General features: G+C 39.1%; 1 protein-coding gene across 1 annotated transcript in view; it reads left to right on the plus strand.

The window, feature by feature from the left end:
- DGKI (diacylglycerol kinase iota) overlaps positions 1 to 22,109 on the plus strand; it is a 258,213-nt gene that overhangs the window by 148,318 nt on the left and 87,786 nt on the right. The window contains exons 19-20 of the mRNA XM_027101799.1: positions 14,523 to 14,602; positions 16,855 to 16,899. Of these exons, the coding sequence (XP_026957600.1) occupies positions 14,523 to 14,602; positions 16,855 to 16,899 (125 nt within the window). The remainder of the gene's footprint in view (positions 1 to 14,522; positions 14,603 to 16,854; positions 16,900 to 22,109) is intronic.

Consider the following 22,109-nt stretch of genomic DNA (forward strand, 5'->3'; position numbering starts at 1 on the left):
GAATATAGGGTGGATGTGCAGATATTGTGTTCTACAGGCACTGACTTCTTTAATCTTCACGATAACCCGGACAGGTAGGTACCGTGATTACCTATCTCTGCATGGAGACCTCACATACTATATTGCAGAAGAATCAAGGGCAATGTAAGCTCACTGAGTAATCAAAATGATCAAAAACATCTGCCATGGGGATTTTCCTGCATAGAGTCATCTACCAAGAATAAATGTTAAAATGAATGGTATGCAAATACCTATACTAGCAAAAAACTACCAGATTAATGATATCGAATGTTTTGAATATCTTGCGCATCTGACATAATGAACTTCTTCCACCTCAAGTGAGAACGTGGGTTTTACATTTAGTTCACGTTAGCTGTCAATCAGCTCTTCAGCTCAATATGGGATATTCTAAAGCAGTGATTTTAATAGCAAAACAAGTCATGTGATTGTCTATAACAATTCTGATTAAAGTCAGATGTACTCTTGCTATCTCTACTACCCCCATAATGATGAGTATCCTGCTCACCATTTTATAGTTGCATGTAGTTCTTTATGAAGTAAGAAAGAGTCAGTTTAATTCTGTGACTCAAATTACAGACAGGGTTAGAGCTTGTCAACTGTTCGGATAAGCTTGATTCACAGTCTGTAAGGCCCTTGGAAGCTGGCCTACTGGAAAGGGAAGGGAAGGGAATGGTGGGTCTTTAAAAGTGACCCCACCCCTGCCAAGTGTGTTTATGAAAATGTGTGTGGCTTGACTCATGGTTTCTGAGTCCCAGGGCCATGCTCCTTTGTCCCGGCCTGGAATTGCTTACCTTCGCTTTGCTTCCCGAGGATCACAGCCTTTCCCCAATTCTTGTGTAGCTCTGGATACGGGACTTGTAATTCCCCCCTCACTCCTTGGTCAGCCTGTCAGCAGTTTCTAGCTTCACCTCTCTGAGCTCAGTGTTGAAAGGAGAGACTCCACCCTCTGTGTGGCCCAAGTTTGACGAGATGGAGGAATAGCGCAGGAGACGGGTTCTCGAGTAAGAGAAGCCTGGGATGAAATCTGGGTGCACCATTTCATAGCTGTGACATTTCAGGGCATATTACGTAATCTTCCTGAGACTGAGTTTCTTCATTTTAGAAATAGGAATAATCATATCCACCTCTTAGGATTGTGGCAAAGGTTAACAAACACGGTAAAACTGGTTATCACGAAATCATTCTTATCATTCTCCTCTTCACCCAGATTTATTCCAGCCAGGCCTAAACCCTTGTAACACAACTCAGGATTGTATATCTTTAAATATAACATGGCTTAGGTTATGCTACCAGAATATACATGTTCAAAGTGTCTGTTCGGGCATAACTGGCTTTTCTAGAGGCGGAGGGCAGGATTCACTAACAGAAGACAATGAACGGCTTCAGCCATCCCCCTCTTCCTCTCATCGCCGCTTCTCTGAACCATCAGGCTGAGGGCAGCTATGCCGGGATGAGGGCTACTCACTCAGTCCAGCAGCAAATAGTTTTGCATCTGGGAACTCACAAAGTTTGCAGTTTTGTTAACCTGAGACTCCCATGCACTGGAATTCACTGGCCTCAACACGGTTCACTCACACTCCTATGGTTGTACCAGAATAAAATTGCTTCAGAGATCTTGGGGAGGGGGGAGGGGGGAAGGGTGTTCATCTCAGAGTTGGTCCACAGGATCTTTTGTCTTTCTTCAATCAAGTAACTGACTGTCTTGAAGAAACTATTTGGTTGTCTTTTGCATCATACCTCTGACTCTTTGGAAAACATTTTTCAGGTTTTCTTAAAACTCTAGGCATTTTCTCTTTAATAGCCTTTAAGAACTTTGGTTTTCAATGTTTTGGGCAAGTCAGTTCCATATATAGGATATCTAAGCCTGGTCTATTTCCTGACTCTGCTTATCATTTGTGGTGAGATATATTTTAGAAACCATGATTTATATGTATATATATTTTTTAGTGCATATATCTTTCAGAAGTTTCTTATAGATGAAAGAGTACACTTGTGGATTGGTTGCTAGAAGATTTTAGAGTTTTTGAAGACGAATGGTGTTAATTTATGCGCTATTTGGCATAAATTTGCATAGTGACTTCAAGTAGTCCTAACTTCAACTGTAGAAAACGAAATTAATTAGTATGACCCGTGGCATTTTATTTCAGACATAAAATCCAGAGCATGCAATGTGAAATATAGAATGGATTTCTCAACCAATTACTTTTTTAAAAGAGATCTTTATTGGAGTATAATTGCTTCACAGTACTGTGTTGGTTTCAGTTGTACACCAAGGCAAATCAGCCATATGCATACACATGTCCCCATAGCCCCTCCCTCTTGAGCCTCCCTCCCATCCTCCCTATTCCCACCCCTCTAGGTCATCACAGAGCACCGAGCTGATCTCTTGTGCTATGATGCTGCTTCCCACTAGCTAACTGTTTTACATTTGGTAGTGTATATATGTCAATGCTACTCTCACTTCGCCCCAGCTTCCCCCTCTCCACCCCACGTCCTCAAGTCCATACTCTATGTCTACATCTTTATTCCTGCCCTTGCAACTAGGTTTGTCAGTACCATTTTTTTTTTTTTAGATTCCATACGTATGTGTTAGCATACGGTATTTGTTTTTCTCTTTCTGACTTACTTCACTCTGTATGACAGACTCTAGGTCCATCCACCTCACTACAAATAACTCAATTTTGTTTCTTTTTATGGCGAGTAACATTCCATTGTATATATGTGCCACATCTTCTTTATCCGTTCATCTGTCGATGGACATTTAGGTTGGTTCCATGTCCTGGCTACTGTAAATAGTGCTGCAATGAACGTTGTGATACATGTCTCTTTTTGAATTATGGTTTTCTTAGGGTATATGCCCAGTAGTGGGATTGATGGGTCATATGGTAGTTCTATTTTTAGTTTTTTAAGGAACCTCCATACTGTTTTCCATAGTGGTTGTAACATTTTACATTTCCACCAACAGTGCAAGAGGATTCCCTTTTCACCACACCCTTTCCAGCATTTATTGTTTCTAGACTTTTTGATAATGGCCATTCTGACCAGCGTGAGGTGATACCTCATTGTCGTTCTGATTTGCATTTCTCTAATAATTAGTGATGCTGAGTATCTTTTCATGTGCCTCTTGGCCATCTGTATGTCTTCCTTGGTGAAATGTCTATTTAGGTCTTCCGCCCATTTTTAAAGTGGATTATTTGTTTTTTTAATATTGAGCTCCATGAGATGTTTGTATATTTTGGAGATTAATCCTTTGTCTGTTGTTTCATTTGCAAATGTTTTCTCCCATTCTGAGGGTTGTCTTTATCTTGTTTATGGTTTCCTTTGCTGTGCAAAAGCTTTTAAATTTAATTAAGTCCTATTTGTCTATTTTTGTTTTTATTTCTGTTACTCGAGGAGGTGGGTGAAAAAAGATCTTGCTGTGGTTTATGTCAAAGAGTGTTTTTCCTTTGTTTTCCCCTAAGAGTTTTATAGTGTCTGGTCTTACATTTAGGTCTTTAATCCATTTGGAGTTTATTTTTGTGTATGGTGTTAGGTAGTGTTATAATTTCATTCTTTTACATGTAACTGTCCAGTTTTCCCAGCACTGCTTATTGAAGAAGCTGTCTTTTCGCCATTGTATGTTTTTGCCTGCCTTGTCATAAATTAGGTCACCATATGTGTGTGGGTTTATCTCTGGGCATTCTATCCTGTACCATTGATCTATATTTCTGTTTTTGTGCCAGTACCATACTGTCTTGATTACTGTAGCTTTCTGGTACAGTTTGAGGTCTGGGAGCCTGATTCCTCCACCTCCATTTTTCTTTCTCAAGATTATTTTGGCTATTCAGGGTCTTTTGTGTTTCCATACAAATTGTGAAATTTTTTGTCCTAATTCTGTGAAGAATGCCATTGGTAGCTTGATAGGGAATGCATTGAATCTGTAGATTGCCTTGGGTAGTATAGTCATTTTCACAATTTTGATTCTTCCAATCCAGGAACATGGCATATTTCTCCATCTGTTTATGTCATCTTTGATTTCTTTCATCAGTGTTTTATAGTTTTCTGAATACAAGTATTTAGCCTCCTTAGGCAGGTTTACTCCTAGGTATTTTATTCTTTTTGTTGCAATGGTAAATGGGAGTGTTTCCTTAATTTCTCTTTCTGATTTTTCGTTGTTGGTGTATAGGAATGCCAGAGATTTCTGTGCATTAATTTTGTATCCTGCAACCTTCCCAAATTCATTGATTAGTTCTAGTAGTTTTCTGGTGGCATCTTTAGGATTTTCTATGTATAGTTTCATGTCATCAGGAAACAGTGACAGTTTTACTTCTTCTTTTCCCATTTGTATTCTTTTATTTCTTTTTCTTCTCTTATTGCTGTGGCCAGGACTTCCAAAACTATGTTGAATAAGACTGGTGAGAGTAGACATCCTTGTCTTGTTCCTGATCTTAGTGGAAATGCTTTCAGTTTTTCACCATTGAGCATGATGCTTGCTGTGGTTTTGTCGTATATGGCCTTTATTATGTTGAGGTAGGTTCCCTCTTTGCCCATTTTCTGGAGTTTTTATCATAAATGGGTGTTGAATTTTGTCAAAAGCTTTTTCTGCATCTATTGAGATGGTCGTATGGTTTTTATCCTTCAGTTTGTTAATATGGTGTATCACATTGATTGATTTGCATATATTGAAGATTCCTTGCATCCCTGGGGCAAATCCCACTTGATCATGGTGTATGATCCTTTTAATGTGTTGTTGGATTCTGTTTGCTACTACTTTGTTCAGGATTTTTGTATCTATGTTCATCAGTGATACTGGTCTATAATTTTATTTTTTTGTGATATTGTTTTCTGGTTTTGGTAACAGGGTGATGGTGGCTTTGTAGAATGGATTTTTGGGAGTGTTTCTCCCTCTGCAATGTTTTGGAAGCTTTTGAGAAGGATCAGTGTTAGCCCTTCTCTAAATGTTTGATAGAATTCACCTGTGAAGCCATCTGGTCCTGGACTTTTGTTTGTTGGAAGATTTTTAATTACAGTTTCAATTTCATTACTTGTGATAGGTCTGTTTATACTTTCTAATTCTTCCTGGTTCAGTCTTGAAAAATTGTACCTTTCCAAGAATTTGTCCATTTCTTCGTGGTTGTCCATTTTATTGGCATATAGTTGTTTGTAGTAGTCTCTTATAATCCTTTTTATTTCTGCGGTGTCAGTTGTGATTTTTCCTTTCTCCTTTTTCATTTCTAATTTTACTGATTTGTGTCCTCTCCCTTTTTTTCTTGATGAGTCTGGCTAAGGGTTTTTCAATTTTTTTTATCTTCTCAAAGAAACAGATTTTAGTTTTATTGGTCTTTGCTATTGTTTTCTTTGTTTCTGTTTCATTTATTTCTGCTCTGATCTTTATGATTTCTTTCCTTCTACTGACATTGGGCTTTCTTTGTTCTTCTTTCTGTAGTTCTTTTAAGTGTAGGGTTAGATTGTTTATTTGAGATTTTTCTTGTTTCTTGAGGTGAAATTGAATTGCTATAAACTTCCCTCTTAGAACTGCTTTTGCTACATTCCATAGGTTTTGGGTCATCATGTCTTCATTGCCTTTGTTTCTATGTAGTTTTTTTTTTCTTCTTTGATTTCTTCAGTGATCTCTTGGTTACTTAGTAGCGCACTGTGTAGCCTCCTTGTATTCGTGTTTTTTACAGTTTTTTTTCCCTGTAATTGATTTCCAGTCTCATAGCATTGTAGTCAGAAAAGATGCTTGATATAATTTCAGTTTTCTTAACTTTTCTGAGGCTTGATTTGTGACCAAGGATGTGATCTAGCCTAGAGAATGTTCCATGGGCACTTGAGAAGAAAGTGTATTCTGCCACTTTTGGGTGGAATATTCTATAAATATCAATTAAATCTATCTGGTCTGTTGTGTCATTTAAAGTTTGTGTTTCCTTGTTTTCTGTTCGGATGATCTGTCCATTGGTGTAAGTGGGGTGTTAAAGTCCCCTACTATTATTGTGTTACTGTCAGTTTCTCCTTTCATGGTTGTTAGCATTTGCCTTATGTATTCAGGTGCTCCTGTGTTGGGTGCATAGACATTTATAATTGTTATATCTTCTCCTTGGATTGATCCTTTGATCATTATGTAGTGCCCCTCCTTATCTCTTTTAATAGTTTTTAATTTAAAGTCTATTTTATCTGATACGAATATTGCTACTCCAGCTTTCATTTGAATTCCATTTGCATGGAATATCTTTTTCCATCCCTTCACTTTCAGTCTGTATGTGTCCCTAGGTCTGAAGTGGGTCCCTTTTAGACAGCATATATATGTATGTTCTTGTTACCATTTTCTTAATTGTTTTGGGTTTGTTTTTGTGGGTCTTTTTCTTCTCTTGTGTTTCCTGCCTAGAGAAGTTTCTTTAGCATTTGTTGTAAAGCTGGTTTGGTGGTGCTAAATTTCCTAGCTTTTGCTTGTCTGAAAAGCTTTTGATTTCTCCATTGAATCTGAATGAGATCCTTGCTGGGTAGAGTAATCTTGGTTGTAGGTTTTTCTCTTTCATCACTTTAAGTATATTCTGCCACTCCCTTCTGGCCTGCAGAGTTTCTGCTGAAAAATCAGCTGATAACCTGATGGGGATTCCTTTGTATGTTTTTTTTTTGTTTTTCCCTTGCTGCTTTTAATATTTTTTCTTTGAATTTAACTTTTGTTAGTTTGATTAATATATGTCTTGGTGTGTTTTTCCTAGGGTTTATCCTGTATGGGACTCTCTGTGCTTCCTGGACTTGGGTGACTATTTCCTTTCCCATATTAAGGAAGTTTTCGACTATAATCTCTTCAAATATTTTTTCAGACCCTTTCTTTTTCTCTTCTTCTTCTGGGACCCCTATAATTCGAATGTTGTTGCGTTTAGTGTTATCCCAGAGGTCTCTGAGACTGTCCTCAATTCTTTTCATTCTTTTTTCTTTATTCTCCTCCTCGGCAGTTATTTCCACCATTTTGTCTTCCAGCTCACTTATTTGTTCTTCTGCCTCAGCTATTGTGTTATTGATTTCTTCTAGTGTATTTTTCATTTCAGTTATTGTGTTGTTCATCTCTGTTTGTTTGTTCTTTAGTTCTTCTAGATCTTTGTTAAACATTTCTTGTATTTTCTCAATCCATGTCTCCATTCTGTTACCAAGATTCTGGATCATCTTTACTATCATTACTCTGAATTCTTTTTCAGGTTGATTGCCTATTTCCTCTTCATTTATTTGGTCTTATAGCTTTTTACTTTGCTCCTTCATCTGTGACATATTTTTTTACGGTCTCTCTTTTTTTTTTTTTATGAGTGGGATTGTGTTCCTCTCTTACTGGTTGTTTGGCCTGAGGCTTCCAACGCTGGAGTTTGTAGGCTGTTGGGTAGAGCTGGGTCTTGGTGCTGAGATGAGGAACTCTGTGAGACCTCACTCTGATGAATATTCCCTGGGGTCTGAGGTTCTCTGTTAGTCCAGTGGTTCGGACTCGGAGCTCCCACCACAGGAACTTCAGCCCAACCCCCAGCTCGTGAACCAAAATTCCACAAGCTGCATGGGGTGGTGGTTCACTTGGGGGTTCCTCCCATCTCCTCGGGCATCAGGATCCCCCACCAGTGGCCAGCAAGCACCCTAGTCGTGAGGAGACACTAACTCGGCGTCTTCCCACACCACCGTCATCTCAACCAATTAATTTAATTGCATTCTGTATTATGAGGCATTTAAACAAAACAGAAATAGGGAAAGGAGGTTAATGGATGCCAGGGTGAAATCTGAGATGGGAGCCAGGGCAGGGCTCATGTTTTGGCTGGGAAGAAGTAATTGGTAGTATAATCCTCAGGGCTGAGGATTGCCAGTCAACTCCACAATTTCTTTTGTATTTCTTTACCTAAATTTGTCAAAGCTTTTCATTTTCTTAGTCTGCTAGGGCTGCTGTAATAAAATGCCATAGCCTGGTGACTTAAACCATAGAGATCTATTTCCTCTCAGTTCCGGAGGCTGGAAAGTCCATGATCAAGGTGCCGGCTGATTTGGTTTCTGGTGAGAGCTCTCTTCCTGGCTTGTAGATTGCTGCGTTCATGCTGTGTCCTCAAAGGGGGAGAGAGAGTGAGCTTGAGAGTGCTCTATGGTGTCTCTTCTTATAAAAACACTAATCCCATCATGAGGGTCCCACCCTCATGACCCCATCTAACCATAATTACCTCCCGAAGAAGGCCCATCTCCAGATACCATCACATTGGGGATTAGGGCTTCAACATATGAATTTGGGAGACACCCAAACATTTAGTCTATGACAGTCATGTTAGCCCAACTTTCAAACATGTTGAAACTCAAGTGCTTTTTAGAGGGTTAACCCTTTAATTAATTATTAGTCATTTATACCAAAGTACCAAGAAGGATCTGAGAGTATGTTTTGATAGGAGGGTCAGAGAAGTGATTAAGAAAGCTAGGATAAGAAAGGTAGGATATAGAATAAGGGAAATAAATTTGTCCTCAGTCAACCAGGGAATACTACTGCTAGGAATTAGGAAGCACATTGAATCCAACTAGGTAGGGGCAAAGAGAAAAGTGGTTTTGTTTGCTGGATCTATGCGCTACTCATGGAAAGGTTAAAACATGGATGGTTTTGAAATATATTGAATCTGGTACTAAGGACATTCAACTTTTTGGTTCCACAGAGAACAAAACTCTAATGCTCACTAACCACATATGGTTATTTAAACTATAAGTTAATCAAATAAGATAAAAACTCAGTTCCTCATTCACACCGGCCACATTTCAAGTACTCGATATGACATGTGGCTAGTGGCTCCTGCATTGGGCATGCAGAAAGGTCTGTTGGACATTGCTGCTCTAGAGACTTCTGAGGCCCAGATAAGGCAGAGAGGTCATCCTGCTGCTTGTTATATAAACACACACGCAAACAAGTACACATGCCATGACAAGCCATAGGGTTATGACTGCTCAATATGCCGTGTCCATTGCTTGAGATGGATCGCAGCAGTAGGTGTCATTTGGGGGCTTTTGATGGCTTCTCTACTGTTTTCCCTCATTTTCCTATTTGATGCTAAGTTATACTTTTGTCTAATTCACAGAGAACATCAGAGAATATGCAGTGAACTTTAGCAGCACTATCATTAAAATCAGTTGCCACAGATAGGTTGTATTTCTTATTTTCAATTCTGAAATACTATACATATATACACACACATATATATGTATATGTACACACACACACATACATACACACATAAACACACACATACATGTTCTGTTCATAAATGTTCATACATATATGTACACACACCTATACCCCTATATATATATATACACACACATACATATATGCACATATGTATGTATATAAAATGATTAGTAGTAAAATGGGCATTCATGTACCTCCCACCCAGATTAAGAAACAGAACAAGTATCTCCCCTTAGCCCTCTCCTACCAAGATAATCCCAGTATACAGATTTTTGTACTTGCCATTCTCTTCATAGGTATATATTTGTCATCAATATATGCATCCCTAATTCAGATAGAGTGGCTTTGAAACACCAAGTAGCAGTCCTAAACCTCCCTCTGCAAGGAAGCGATGATGCTTTCACTTTTAGTTGAAGGCTTTCGAGAGAGCTGAAAAGAGTCTCTGGATTACTGTCTGGCTTTGGCTTCCCTGAGAGTGCCTATGAGCCCATTCTATGAGAATTTAGTGGGCAAGGTCATGACTGCATTCTGGAAAGCATTTGGCAGGGTGTTAAGGTGGGTTCTAGCTATCAAGTGGAACTATGGTTAGAGGGGATGGACTTCTTTGAATTTTTCTGCCTCACCATGACCTAACTCTTTCTCTCAATAACGGGTTAAGGCAGAGCACATCTGGGGATGATTGTAAGAAACTGGTTCAGACTCACTTAGACATTCTATCCTTTGGTTGAAAAATAACTCTCCAATGTTGATGAGACTCAATGGTTGACAGCTCTCTACATCTCTGCCTATTGAGTCAGAGTGCCCCAATATATCTGTCACCCTAGACTCTTCTAGCCCAATCCCCTTAGAGGGTTTTTTAAAAATCTTTTCTTTGTTGGATTCCCCATTTGTTATATCCCCTGCATTCCTCATTCTTGTTGCAAACTCAACTTTTGTTGGTGCATGTTCTGCAGTAACTTTTTAGTAGAGGGTGTGTCCTTTATTTAACCCTTGGACTAATTTGATAGTTTGGATTATTTGTAAAAGTTTTATAATTCTGAACACATTGTTTCATTGGTTCTCTGACTGTACAGTTGCCTCTGAGAAGTTTAAAACAGTCTAATCCCTGATCCTTTCTTTGCCATCTAGATTTTCCTATTTGGAAACTTGTAGACTCTTCTCTTTGTTCCCAATATTCTTAAACTTCAAAATAAAATGTCTTTCTATTGTTCTTTTGTTATTGTACTTGTTGGGCCATTTCAAGTGGGAAACTGATGTTCTTCAGTTCTAAGAAATAGTCTTGATTTTTTGTTTGTTTCTGATAATTACTCCTCTCTCTATTTTTCTCTGGTTTTTAGAACTACTGTTATTGGAATGTTGGACCACTGGACCAGTCCTATTGTTCTCACCTTTTCCCTCCTATTTTCTGCCTCTTTTTATTTTTGCTCTTCTTTTGTGGAGATTTCCTCAACTTCATCTTCTAACCTTTCTATTAAACTCTATTATATCAAATTTCACGAACTTGTTTGTTCTCTGAATGATGCTCCTTTTCCTTTTTTCTTCTTCATGTTCTTCATCTTTTAATACAATCATGTTTATATTTCATGGATGGAATGTTTTCTCTTAACTCTGAGGATTCCCCAGAGAAGAGTCTTCAGATCTCTTTCTAAGAAGGTAGGGTTCTGGCTGCCAGCTTTTGGAGAGTCTAGTGAGAGAAGAAAGTTGGGGATCTCTGCATTCTGTAGATGATCAGTTAATCCCCATTTTCTGTGAAGTAACTCCACCTACCAAGAGTGGGTGGTGGAATCTAGTGATTTAATATCCAGTGCTTCTTATTTTAGCTGCAACTGATGTTGCCAGTTTGCACATCTTCCGAGGGTTTTGAAGTGTAAATTAGTTCTTATCTATCCCCACCCATAGTCTAGGATTAGACTCTATAGGGGCTCTGAGTCAGTTACCAATTTTCCATATGCTTTATTCATTACCATTTTCTCCTCACTGTTTCTCCTCTTTTTTTTGTTGGTTTATGTCTTTTTAAAATTCATGTGCTGTAATTTAGTAGCGTTTCTGGTGCAGGAGAAGTAAGTGTGTGTTAAATCTGCCTTCTTAATCTAGAAACCAGCTTGTTCTTGATTGCTTAGTTAGAACTTGTAAACTCCATTTGACCCCTGCAATGAAAGTTCCATTATGTACTATAGGTTGAGTAGCGACTGATGCTTATTGGAGTCAAATAAAATCTCCAAGGCTAAAATCAGATGAATCATCAAGATCAGGAATAGTAATGCTAATGCTTGGGTGATAAGTAGTCTCCCTGCTCCCAATTAAGATGAAGGAAACTTCAGTGAGGTTTGGCAGTTGGTTGTCAGCAGTGTAAAAGGAAGGTGGTAATTTTCCACAAGTTTCTGGTTTCTCTTCACCATGTAAAGTCTCAAATGGAAGTGTCAGATTACAATATTTTTGTACTACAGTTATCTTTACCCTCAAGGAAAGAGTAGATGCTAGCTTTAAGTAAACAGGATATAACTTATGGAACTACTACCAGCTAATCCTTGTAGTATGATAAATTGAAAGATAGATGATTGGATGTACCATTTTCTAGCTCAAGATGCTCAAAAGTTAGTAAAGGGAGTGAGGGAAAGATAGCATTGATGATCTGGTTATTCATTTTTAAATATAGTATTGTATTTAATCTTCACAAAATCCTAGACGATACCTATTCTAAATACTATAGCCTTCAATCCAAGGATCAAAGGAATTGAGGAAGTTGCAAGACCAAACAGCAAGCATGAGTCATTTGTAAGACCAAAGCAGCACTGGGATTTGAATCCAAGAGAGAATGACTGTAAATTCTTTCTGTACCTTCATAGGATAAATTTGACAACAGTCGTCAGTAATCATGCTATGAAACTGTGGTATAGGATGCCATTTTTTTTTTTTTTTTTACCCCAACTGAATAGCTAATATCAATCAAATACACCGTTTCTCTTCATCAGCTTCTTGAGGAATAAGCAAAGTTGCTGACTTTATACCCTTAGTAGAAATGAATGACACATCTTTGAAAACTTTTTCCTAGACATTCATTATTTTAGGTCTGGAATATCCAATCTCTAATTGTAGTTTAAAATATCTGCTACCAAGTATATTGGATTTATGGCCAGACTAACTTCAAGCATTGATAGTCAGAGGGGTTGACCAGATTCCTGCATTTCTATATAATGTGTCTCCTCATTTAAGTAAATAGGTAAATATTAATGAAATTTTATTTCTCTACATTTGCACATTTGAAATTAAGAGAAAGATTCTAACATGGATTCTCATGATAATTATAGCTGTATTCTATTTCCACAACCTTTGATTTACTTTCTAGGTTAAAATTCTAGGTTTTCCTCATCATTCCTCAAGTATTAGAAATCCTTATTCTTCTCTTACTTAAGTAGGTCACCTTATTTGGACCTATTTAATAGTCTAGCTGAGGATGATTACTTTAGTCACTACTATTAGGGATCTCTTTATTGAATTTCCCTTTCATTCCTTTCAAAGATGCATGATTACCATACTGAAGACTTCTTGGATATTTCTGTATATATTCAAAAAAGGAGAAAAATTATTTTTCCAGATTATTATTCCCCCAAACATGTGATACTTACATGGTTCCTCACCCTTTTACTTGCTGTTCTCTTGCTTAGCTTCTGGAAGAATAGGCAAAGGCAAGCGCCAACCCAATGCACACTCTCTGCTCCTGCTCCAAACCCTTCTTCTTTGTCTATCCTGGAAAGTAGACTTAGCTCTTAAAGACACACTTTCTCTTTCTCACTTGAACAGGCCCTAAGCCTGTCTTCCTCCTCCCCCTTCCCCACCTTTTTTTTTTTTAAAAAAAACAAACTTTTATTGAATACCTACCAGACATTGGGGTTGTAAAAGGAAATAAGTCTTATTCCGGTGAGAGAGACCATACTGATTCATAGGCTTATGTAGTTCTGCAAGATGATGGATGCCTTCCAGCTTATGTTTGAAGCACTTTGGGAACCTAAAGGTACGAGCTAGTGGTATTGATCTCCCTAGTGGAACCAGTCTAGGAGGTAATGTTGAGAAGCAAACTCTGTATCTTTTTCTCTAGACAACTCTTGCTTCTCTAAGAGACCAGTGGGGCTCCATATCCTTCAGAGAGCCTCAAATCTACCCTCCAGGCAAGACTATTTCCTCTCTCCTATAGCTTTCAAGTGACTAAGTTCATACATTTACCATAGCCTATGTTCCATTTATTATTTTTTATATGTGTGTCTTTTCTACAACTTGGTGAGTTCCTCAGGATTTTCCCATGCATTTAAATCTGTTTTATTCTCTGTATAATTCATTTTTAAAGCCCTAGCACTTTGCATTTTCAGATCTATTTATTGATGATGAAGCTTTAAAAATTCAATGAGTGAAAGATTTTTAAAAATCTTTAGTGGACACAACTGTCCTGTCATCTCCTTGTTAATCTCTAGTTGGTTGCTTCAAGATTTTGAAATATTTTTTAAATCATGGGTTTAATAGTATAACTGAATTTTTAAAATCAGAAATGTACACATACATTTTTTGTTTGAAGTTTTGGGAAGGAGACTATTTTCAGTTTTTCAGGAATCTTGTGGTTATATCTGAAGCAGGAGTTTCTATCCACTAAAGCCATTGTATGACATTTACCACCACCTGAAAAAGGTATTTAAGGCATGTAACAGCTTCTCCTCATTGTTTTCTGAAGCCCTGCTGCTACCACATTTACACTGACCGTCTTTAAAATCACTTGGATTTTTAAGCTATGAACCTTCTAGAAGCTTTTTTTTTTAATGTTTCTTGCCTATTTCATTCTGGCATTGGCCACCAGGTAACAACAGTGCCTTGAGTAGCTTGAGTCTCTTAAATAGGGAACTGTTGCAAAGTGACATAAAGATTAAGCCCCATGCATTTACGAGGGAAAGGGGTAAGTGTCCAGCATCATGATTTTTTAATTCCTCTCTGGTACTTTGGCTCTTGCAAATACAGGCATAAATTAGCAGCTGGCTGTGAACAGCCTCTGGCCCTGTCAGTCTACTGTTTCCATGACATTGTACCTCTTATCAGGGCCACTAAGACAAAATGAAATGAAGGCTGGCCACGTGGCAAGGGGCAACATGGATCATGCAGGGAAAGAATATGAAAACTGCATAAGTAAAGAGACTGAGCTCGTAGAAGAGGTGCCGGGAGATAGTGAAATAGCCAAAAAACCAATTATATTTATGAGAGGCCTTTTTTAACCATAAAAAATGCATTTATACCAAAATAGAAAAATCAAATATGTTATTTTAGATTTTTCTCTTTCCTTCACCCTTAGCCATCCCTCTGGGTATTCTAGTTGTGCGTGGAGACTGTGATTTGGAGACTTGCCGTATGTACATAGATCGCCTGCAGGAGGTGAGTTTCTTTAGCCAATAATTTATTCTGCTCAGTTTTCCATTTTTGTCAGTAATTACCAGCCATCTATATTTACTTCTAAGATGATGCATTTGGGGAGGAAATGGAAATATGGTGGCCTTGTCTTTCTTGTCTCTTAAGCATACACCGCATCTTCTCCCTCCCCATCCCCACTGCTGTTTTTCCTCCTCGGGTGGTTGGAGTGGGAAAGGTTGATTAGGTTAAGTACAGCACCACGTTGCTCCAGTGTGATCCATAGCTATAGCCTGGAGCTCCTTGTCTTGCCAGACAGCTCACCTGTGTTTTTTGAACTATACAGAATTTCAAAGGGCACTGATAAATAATAAAGGAAAACAGATTTGGCGTTACTTAATGTTTTGCATCTAGTACAGACTTCTGTCAGAGACAGCTAGATTTGTTTTTAAATGTAACTTCTACAGGAAAGAAAAACCTATATTTCAAAAGAATTTGTGTCAGAACACAAAGGAATAATCTATTATTTTTTTTCTCAATCTGGTCTTACCATAGAGAAAGAGAAAGGAGGAGGTCTCATATGTGACATTCCCATGAACTTGAACTGCACCAGCAAAGCCAGGAGAACCCAGATCCATCACTGCAGTGGTCATGGGTTGTTTTTGCAAAATTTCAAGGGAGAGTATTCAGTGTCTTGTTCTACAAATGGCAAAAAGCATAAACAGCCACTTCTTTGTCTTTGTTTCTTGGTGAAAGATGCACATTAGAATCACTTTTCTGGGATGTGGTCTAGACATTTATATTTTTAAAGCTCTTGCGTGATTTTGATAAATACCCCAAGATGAGCAACTCTCTTCCAGACAACACATTATACATAAGTAAATATCACAAATAAAGAAGGTATATAGTGTTTAAAATCCCTTCAAATTGTAGCTACTTAGCTTTGAACATTAGAGTCTGTTTCTCTTGGTGGAAATAAACTCAGGTAGGAGGCATAAAGGAATGTAAAAATTACTAATTTTTCTCTTCAGCATTGTGAAGGATAGAGATGGAACTGGGAATGTAGAATATTTTGAGATAGTTGCCAAACTGTGAATACTAATAAGGGTGAGAGAAGAAAAGTCAACAAAGTTTATACTTGTGGCTTCACTTGGCTATTTTTACCAAAGATAAATTTAACGTGTAAAAATTTGTGAACTTTTTAACATGTGACTCAGGTCCAAATCAATCCTAGAACATATAGTAACTCATATTTTCAAAATAATGTTGGTCTTTTATTGTGGAACTTCCCTCAAAAAAAAAACCCTGCAATAAAAAAAGTGACTCATAATTGATACCAAGCTTGTTTTTTTAAACACTTGGGTAACTTAAGATTCCACAGTAGCAAAATATATGACTGATGAATTGACTTTGTTGAAAATTAACTTACTGTTATGCTTATCACACCAATATTCAACAACTAAAAGTAGGATTCTTAAAAAAAAATTAAAAAAGGAAAGAGCAAGCACAAATAAAGAGGAAAAGTTTTAAACTTGGGCTCAGAGAGTAAGTTGATAAAGCCTGTGGGAAGCAGGTACCCAGGTAGCCAGGATTGCTGACGTCTGTAAATAGAATGACTATGCTCGTTAACAAGGAAGCCTGCAGGACATGACAGTGATGACAATTTAGTTATAAAACTTTATAAAGGGAGCCTGGCTCTCAGAATCTTCCAGTAAAGCCTCATTAATTTCAACCCTGTTAATTTGCACTTCGTGATAATGCAGAGCTGGACAGTGATTTTTTCTTTTCAGTCTATGAAATCCTGTGTTTGCCAAGCAACTTGTCAGTATAAACACAATTATCGTGACAGTATGTTTTTGGTCTTAGATAAATAAATTCTTCCTAAGTGCCTAAGGGGGCTTAAGTAGCTTACTGCACAAACCAAAAGTCCAGGTGCAAGTTAACTAGGATCCCCATTTATTACACCAAAATCGCCTGTCTTTTACTTTTGGTCTTCTCTATCCTTGAAATTATATCACTTACCTCTAAACGCTATTTAGGATTTATAAGTTTCAATAGCTAAATGGCCTTTCTTCTCTTAGTCCAACTGGGTGTGCTTTTATTATTTTTGGCATTATCTTCTTTGTTTAACCTTGGGGGACTGGGGAAAGTAAGATGCTTTCCAGATGGGCTTAATAATATAAAATTGGGCGTTTAGTTGATGGAGTTGAGGCAGTTTGTTCAAACTAATCTTAAGGTGTATGGGTTATTTTTTTTTTTTTTTTCCATTTTCTCATTAGGACCTGCAGTCAGTTTCTTCTGGCTCCCAGAGAGTTCATTACCAGGTAACATATAATTGACTCTCCTTGTTTCTTACATTCCATCCAAAAGAAGTCCATCTGTCAATTAATGTCTCATGTGGATTAGAGTCCACATCCTCCCCTAGGGATAGAGTTCACTCCAAGAACCAAGATGAAGTTGGCATTCTGATTATTTTGCATTTTCCTGCAAAATGGACAGTCCTAGTCTAGTGCAAACTTGGGCTGTGGCTGTTCTCCCAGATCATTTAGGAAAGATTATAAAATGAAGGGCTTTCAGTGCCAAATACTAGAAAACTCAACTCAAACTAGCTTGACAGGGAGTCTGTTGGTTCACATCAGCACAAAGTTCAGATGCAGGGTGGATTTTGTGTTCTGTTGGTTTTTCTGCTCTGTTCTCCGTTTTTTGTCACATTTCACCTCTGCACAAGATGTTTTCCTGGTCCAAGATGGCTGCCAGTAGCAACCGGGGCTGTGTGTTTCTCATTCACATCCAGGAAAGTAAATTCCCTGCTTCTGCAACCATGAAACCAACTTTCTAAAATGCAATCTGTTTGTCCCATCCTGATCTCTTGGACAGGATCCGATAAACCCAGCCTGCCTCTCTCTAATAACCCACATCCGGTTCCTGGGAGAACGCTCAGTGACCCTTTGCCCCAACACTGTTTGGGAGTGCAGTCTCTTCCCCACTTTCCCACCCTTACTGTGAGGTACGAGCCCCTCCAGCCATCCTCTTCCCATTAGATTTCCCCAGGCATGATTTAGATACCAATGCACAGCATCACCCCAAACTGGAAGGGGCGTATGCAAAGCTGTCTGAGTTGTCCCATAAAAGCCCTTCTCTCTGAGAAGCCCAGTACCCTTGCCGGCTAGGAGGGGTGTGTGGGAGTCACAGCATGCTAATGACACCCTCCAAATAAATCTTCTCCTAGACCTTCTATACCTCCCTCCATGTGGGGGAAGGACTTAAAATGTCTAAATCTGGCGGCACCTCACTTTGGGTTTTGGTGTCTATTACACTACACCTGAAACCCCTAGTTAAGCATCCTTTTGCCAAAACAGCAAAAAACAACTATTAAAAAAAAACCTCTGTGCCTTGTAACCTCTAGGTGACTTTCTTCCCCTGCCAGTCGATAGCCTGTACCCTCAGTCAAAGCAGCCTGATTGTCCTGAGGCTGGATGACAAAAATGGCCTGGTGTTCTTGTTTGTATGTTTATTGCTCAAAGTACCCCACTATTCCAGAGTCCTGTCTTCCATCTGGCTGCAATAGAAAGGATGAGAATTCACTTAGGGTGTGTTTGCAATGAGAAAATAAAGTCTACTTCTCGGACTGTTTTTTTTACCAACCATTAGAAGACAAATTTCTACTTTGTTTTTTAGATAGAGCACAACATTTCTTGTATCCATTATTTGCATATTTACCTGGAGCCACTATCTAGGTGTCATTTTCTTTTTTAAAGTATAGTATTTTTAAAGTCGGAGCTGATTTCCACCCTTTAAGGATTGGCACTGGTAGCTATAAGATTTTAAGGGTCTTCTTTTCTAGAATTTTTAATTTTTACACATGGACATTTTAAACCTTTGCAGTTGAACCGAAGTATCTAAAACATTTATTCTGATTAGTTTTATGAAACTGATACATTTCTTTATTATCCCGGCTTATTCAATGTAGTCATTTTGGCTTAAGAGTTTTGATATAGGGATATTTTCTACCATGTTTTCTTTATGCCATGTTTGTACATATCCACAGATATCAGGGGATGGTTGAGACTCTAGAATATGATAAGGATATTGATCTTATTGATTATTTGTTAATAAAAACATGCAGAAGGATTAATGGTACTTACCTATATCAAAATCTTTCTGTTTTTTGTTTATTTGCAGTAAGGTCAAACCCTGGTGTCAAAACTGCTGCATTATAAATGTCACTTCAAAAGTGACATTTATCCTATGTGGTCAGTGCACAAAAGGTTTGTGCACTGACCACATAGGATAACGAATGCAGCGATCAAAGATGAGTTTCAGGAGTGTTACTTCGCCCCACACCCCTCCTTGAAGAATTATAACAAGCAGGAGCCTTTTGGGTATTAAGAGAAGGTTGGAATAAGAGGTCTAGGGACACCCCAGAACTGCGCATTAAGCAGGAAGTTTAACTGAGGGAGACAGTGTTTGAATTAGCGTGGCCTGAGAGTAGGGAGAGGGTGGTGAGGAAATTTCCTAAGCAGAGCGACAGAGAGCTGGTTGAGGTAAGGAGTGAGGGGATATAAACTTTCCCATTTGGCTGGGATCTTGGGCAGACAGGACAAGGAATGAGTTGGAGGGATGGTGAATAAAGAGTTCTTTTTTGGCTATAGCAATCTTAATATGCGTATTAGATGCAAGAGGTTTTGGTGAGTAGAAAATTGGATGTATGACTTTCAAAGCTTATTGAAAAAATTCAGGCCTCGACATAGAAATCTGAGGGTCCTTAGCAAATGAATGGTATTTGGTTGAAACTATGGGGCTGGAGTTCACTCAGGGAGAGTTTGCATAAAGAAAAGGGCCCAGGGCTTCCCTGGTGGTGCAGTGGTTGAGAGTCCACCTGCCAATGCAGGGGACACGGGTTCCTGCCGCGGTCCAGGAAGATCCCACATGCCGCGGAGCGGCTGGGCCCGTGAGCCATGGCCGCTGAGCCTGCGTGTCCGGAGCCTGTTGCTCCGCAACAGGAGAGGCCACAATAGTGAGAGGCCCGCGTACAGCAAAAAAAAAAAAAAAAGAAAGAAAGAAAAGGGCCCGTTGTCATATCTGTCTACTGAGTGGTGAAGAAGAGCACAAGTTTAAGAGAACAATCAGTCCAAAAGGGTCATGGAAACAGATGGGCAGCTGGAAATCCAGGAGAAGGTGGTATCATGAAAACCAAAATTGAAATGTGTTTCAAAAAAGGAAGAAGTAATGAAATGTGTCAGATGGTGTGGAGAAGCTGAGATGACATAGACTGATTTCTATATTTTCCCGAGGGTACGTATAAAATACATGGGGGAGGTGTATTAGTTTTATGTAGAAAGTGACAAAACCAACTGGCAGGAAATTTAGCACTAGATCTTGTGTTTCCTAATGCAGAAACTGGTAATATCAGCATCTCTAGTCTGCGTCAGTGAGAGTTAGAGGGTGATTAGGAGAAAGACCTGTAAGAAACATGGACGGCAAAAAGCCTTCAGTGCTTTTTAATGACCTTTCTTATGCAATGGAGCTAAATATACTTGAGAATCGACTGTGATGGAATAAACACCAGTAAGTTTAAAAACTTGAGAAATTCCAGTGGGCTCACTAATTTGCAGTTGGGATTTTAGCTGACGGTTTTCTAAGGCTAGAAGAAACTCAAGAGAAAATCAGCATTTGGAAAGGTGTACAAGTGCCCAAGACACCTTATTAGTGAGCCATATGGCATTTCCCAGCCATTTAAGCATTTCTTTGCTTTGGATCCTTCCTTTCCCAAATTCATAGTGAATTGCCAACAAAGTACTAGGTCTCAAAAATGACACCTTGTATTAACCTAACAAGGCATAATAGGTTATACAAGAATATGCTGGATATTTATAGCCTGCTGAATATTCCTGCCTGCGCCATCTCTGAGGTCAAAACACTAAGGCCCCTCCATCCTAATGCATCTCATGTAACCCGTAACTGATAAGTTATAACTTGACAAGCAAAATGCACTGTGCTTGCGGATTCGGGATACTCTTGAGCTTGGCAAATAAACTAGAATTCATAGGGAAATTGGACTCTGCATACCTATTTAATGAAGATGCTTCCTGAAGCCACCTACTATGAAATTATTCCTTCTCTGCTCCCTCCCTGGACTTCTTTATGTCCCTTCTTAACTCCAAGTCATAAAGTTACTAAGGAATAGAGGCAGATTCAACCATTCTAGTGATTGTCAACTGGGGGAGATTTGCCCCTCATATGGGACATTGGGCAATTTGGACATTTTTGTTTGTCATGACTAGGGGACATGGTACTACTGGAATCTACTGAGTAGAGGTCAGGAATGCTGCTAAACATGTCACAATGCACAGGACAGTCCCCTACAACAGAGAGTTATCTAGCCCCCCAAATGTCAGTCGTGATGGGTTTAAGAAATCCTGAGTCATTCTGATGGCTCTCAGGGCATGACTGGGGACCAGGCAGATGAAAGTGCTAGAGGAGGAAAGAAAGTGGGAAGAAGAGCAGGAGGAATAAAGGAAGTAGAAAGACGCATCTGTGGATATGGTGGAGCAATGGGACCAGGAACACTTAGGGGTGTTGTAGACACTCAGGGTTTCCCCGTTTCTATGGGGTACAACGTAGTTGGCACACAGAATGAGCTAATACTTTGAGGTGTTAATAAATACAGTAGGACTCAATAATAGGTGAAATTGGATCTATTCAGGTGATTCCTCCGCTTTAAGAATTCATTTACTTAGGGCTTCCCTGGTGGCGCAGTGGTTGAGAGTCCGCCTGCCAATGCAGGGGACACGGGTTCGTGCCCCGGTCTGGGAAGATCCCACATGCCGCGGAGTGGCTGGGCCCGTGAGCCATGGCCGCTAAGCCTGCATGTCCGGAGCCTGTGCTCCGCAACGGGAGAGGCCACAACAGTGAGAGGCTCGCATACCGCAAAAAAAGAAAAAAATTCATTTACTTAGAATAACACTAGAATGGTTGGAATGTTTCACAGTAGATATAACAGTTTCAAAAAGTTCTTTCTTCCTTTAGAGCCTTTACAGCTTTCACTTTCACAAGAAAACACTCCTGATCAGATCTGAGTCTACAGCCGTTTGTTCATCCTTTCATCTCTTGTTTTTCTTTCCTGCGCACGTGCTCTTCTCCTGGAGGATAGGTCCGTGTTATAGTCCATCAGAGCTCTGTCTAGTCCTAGGCAAGCAGCCTGTGCCCACGAATATTTGATTTATTCTCCTTCCCTTCATACTGGCTGCCCTTATTCATCTCTCTCTATTATCTGAAATCTCTTCCTCCTTAATTTGTTTTCTGGATTCTAGAAGAGTCTGAATGGATGGGTGGAAACAAGTTCAAGGGAGTCCCCCTGGGAATTACTCTATCTTGTCTTAGGGAAGGACAGGAGTTAGCTAGGAAATTTGGTGCATGTTGTTTTTTGGGTGGGGGCTAGATCAAAACTGTCAGAAATGGCTCAAATGGAGAATTAAAGTAAGACTTGCCTGGGGCCAGGTCTGTTTGCTGTTACAAGTGAAGGCAAGACAGC

The sequence above is a fragment of the Aethalodelphis obliquidens genome, unplaced genomic scaffold (assembly GCF_003676395.1).
Source record: "Aethalodelphis obliquidens isolate GAN/ISIS:26980383/991018 unplaced genomic scaffold, ASM367639v1 scaffold5, whole genome shotgun sequence".
In the NCBI taxonomy this organism is placed as follows: Eukaryota; Metazoa; Chordata; class Mammalia; order Artiodactyla; family Delphinidae; genus Aethalodelphis; species Aethalodelphis obliquidens.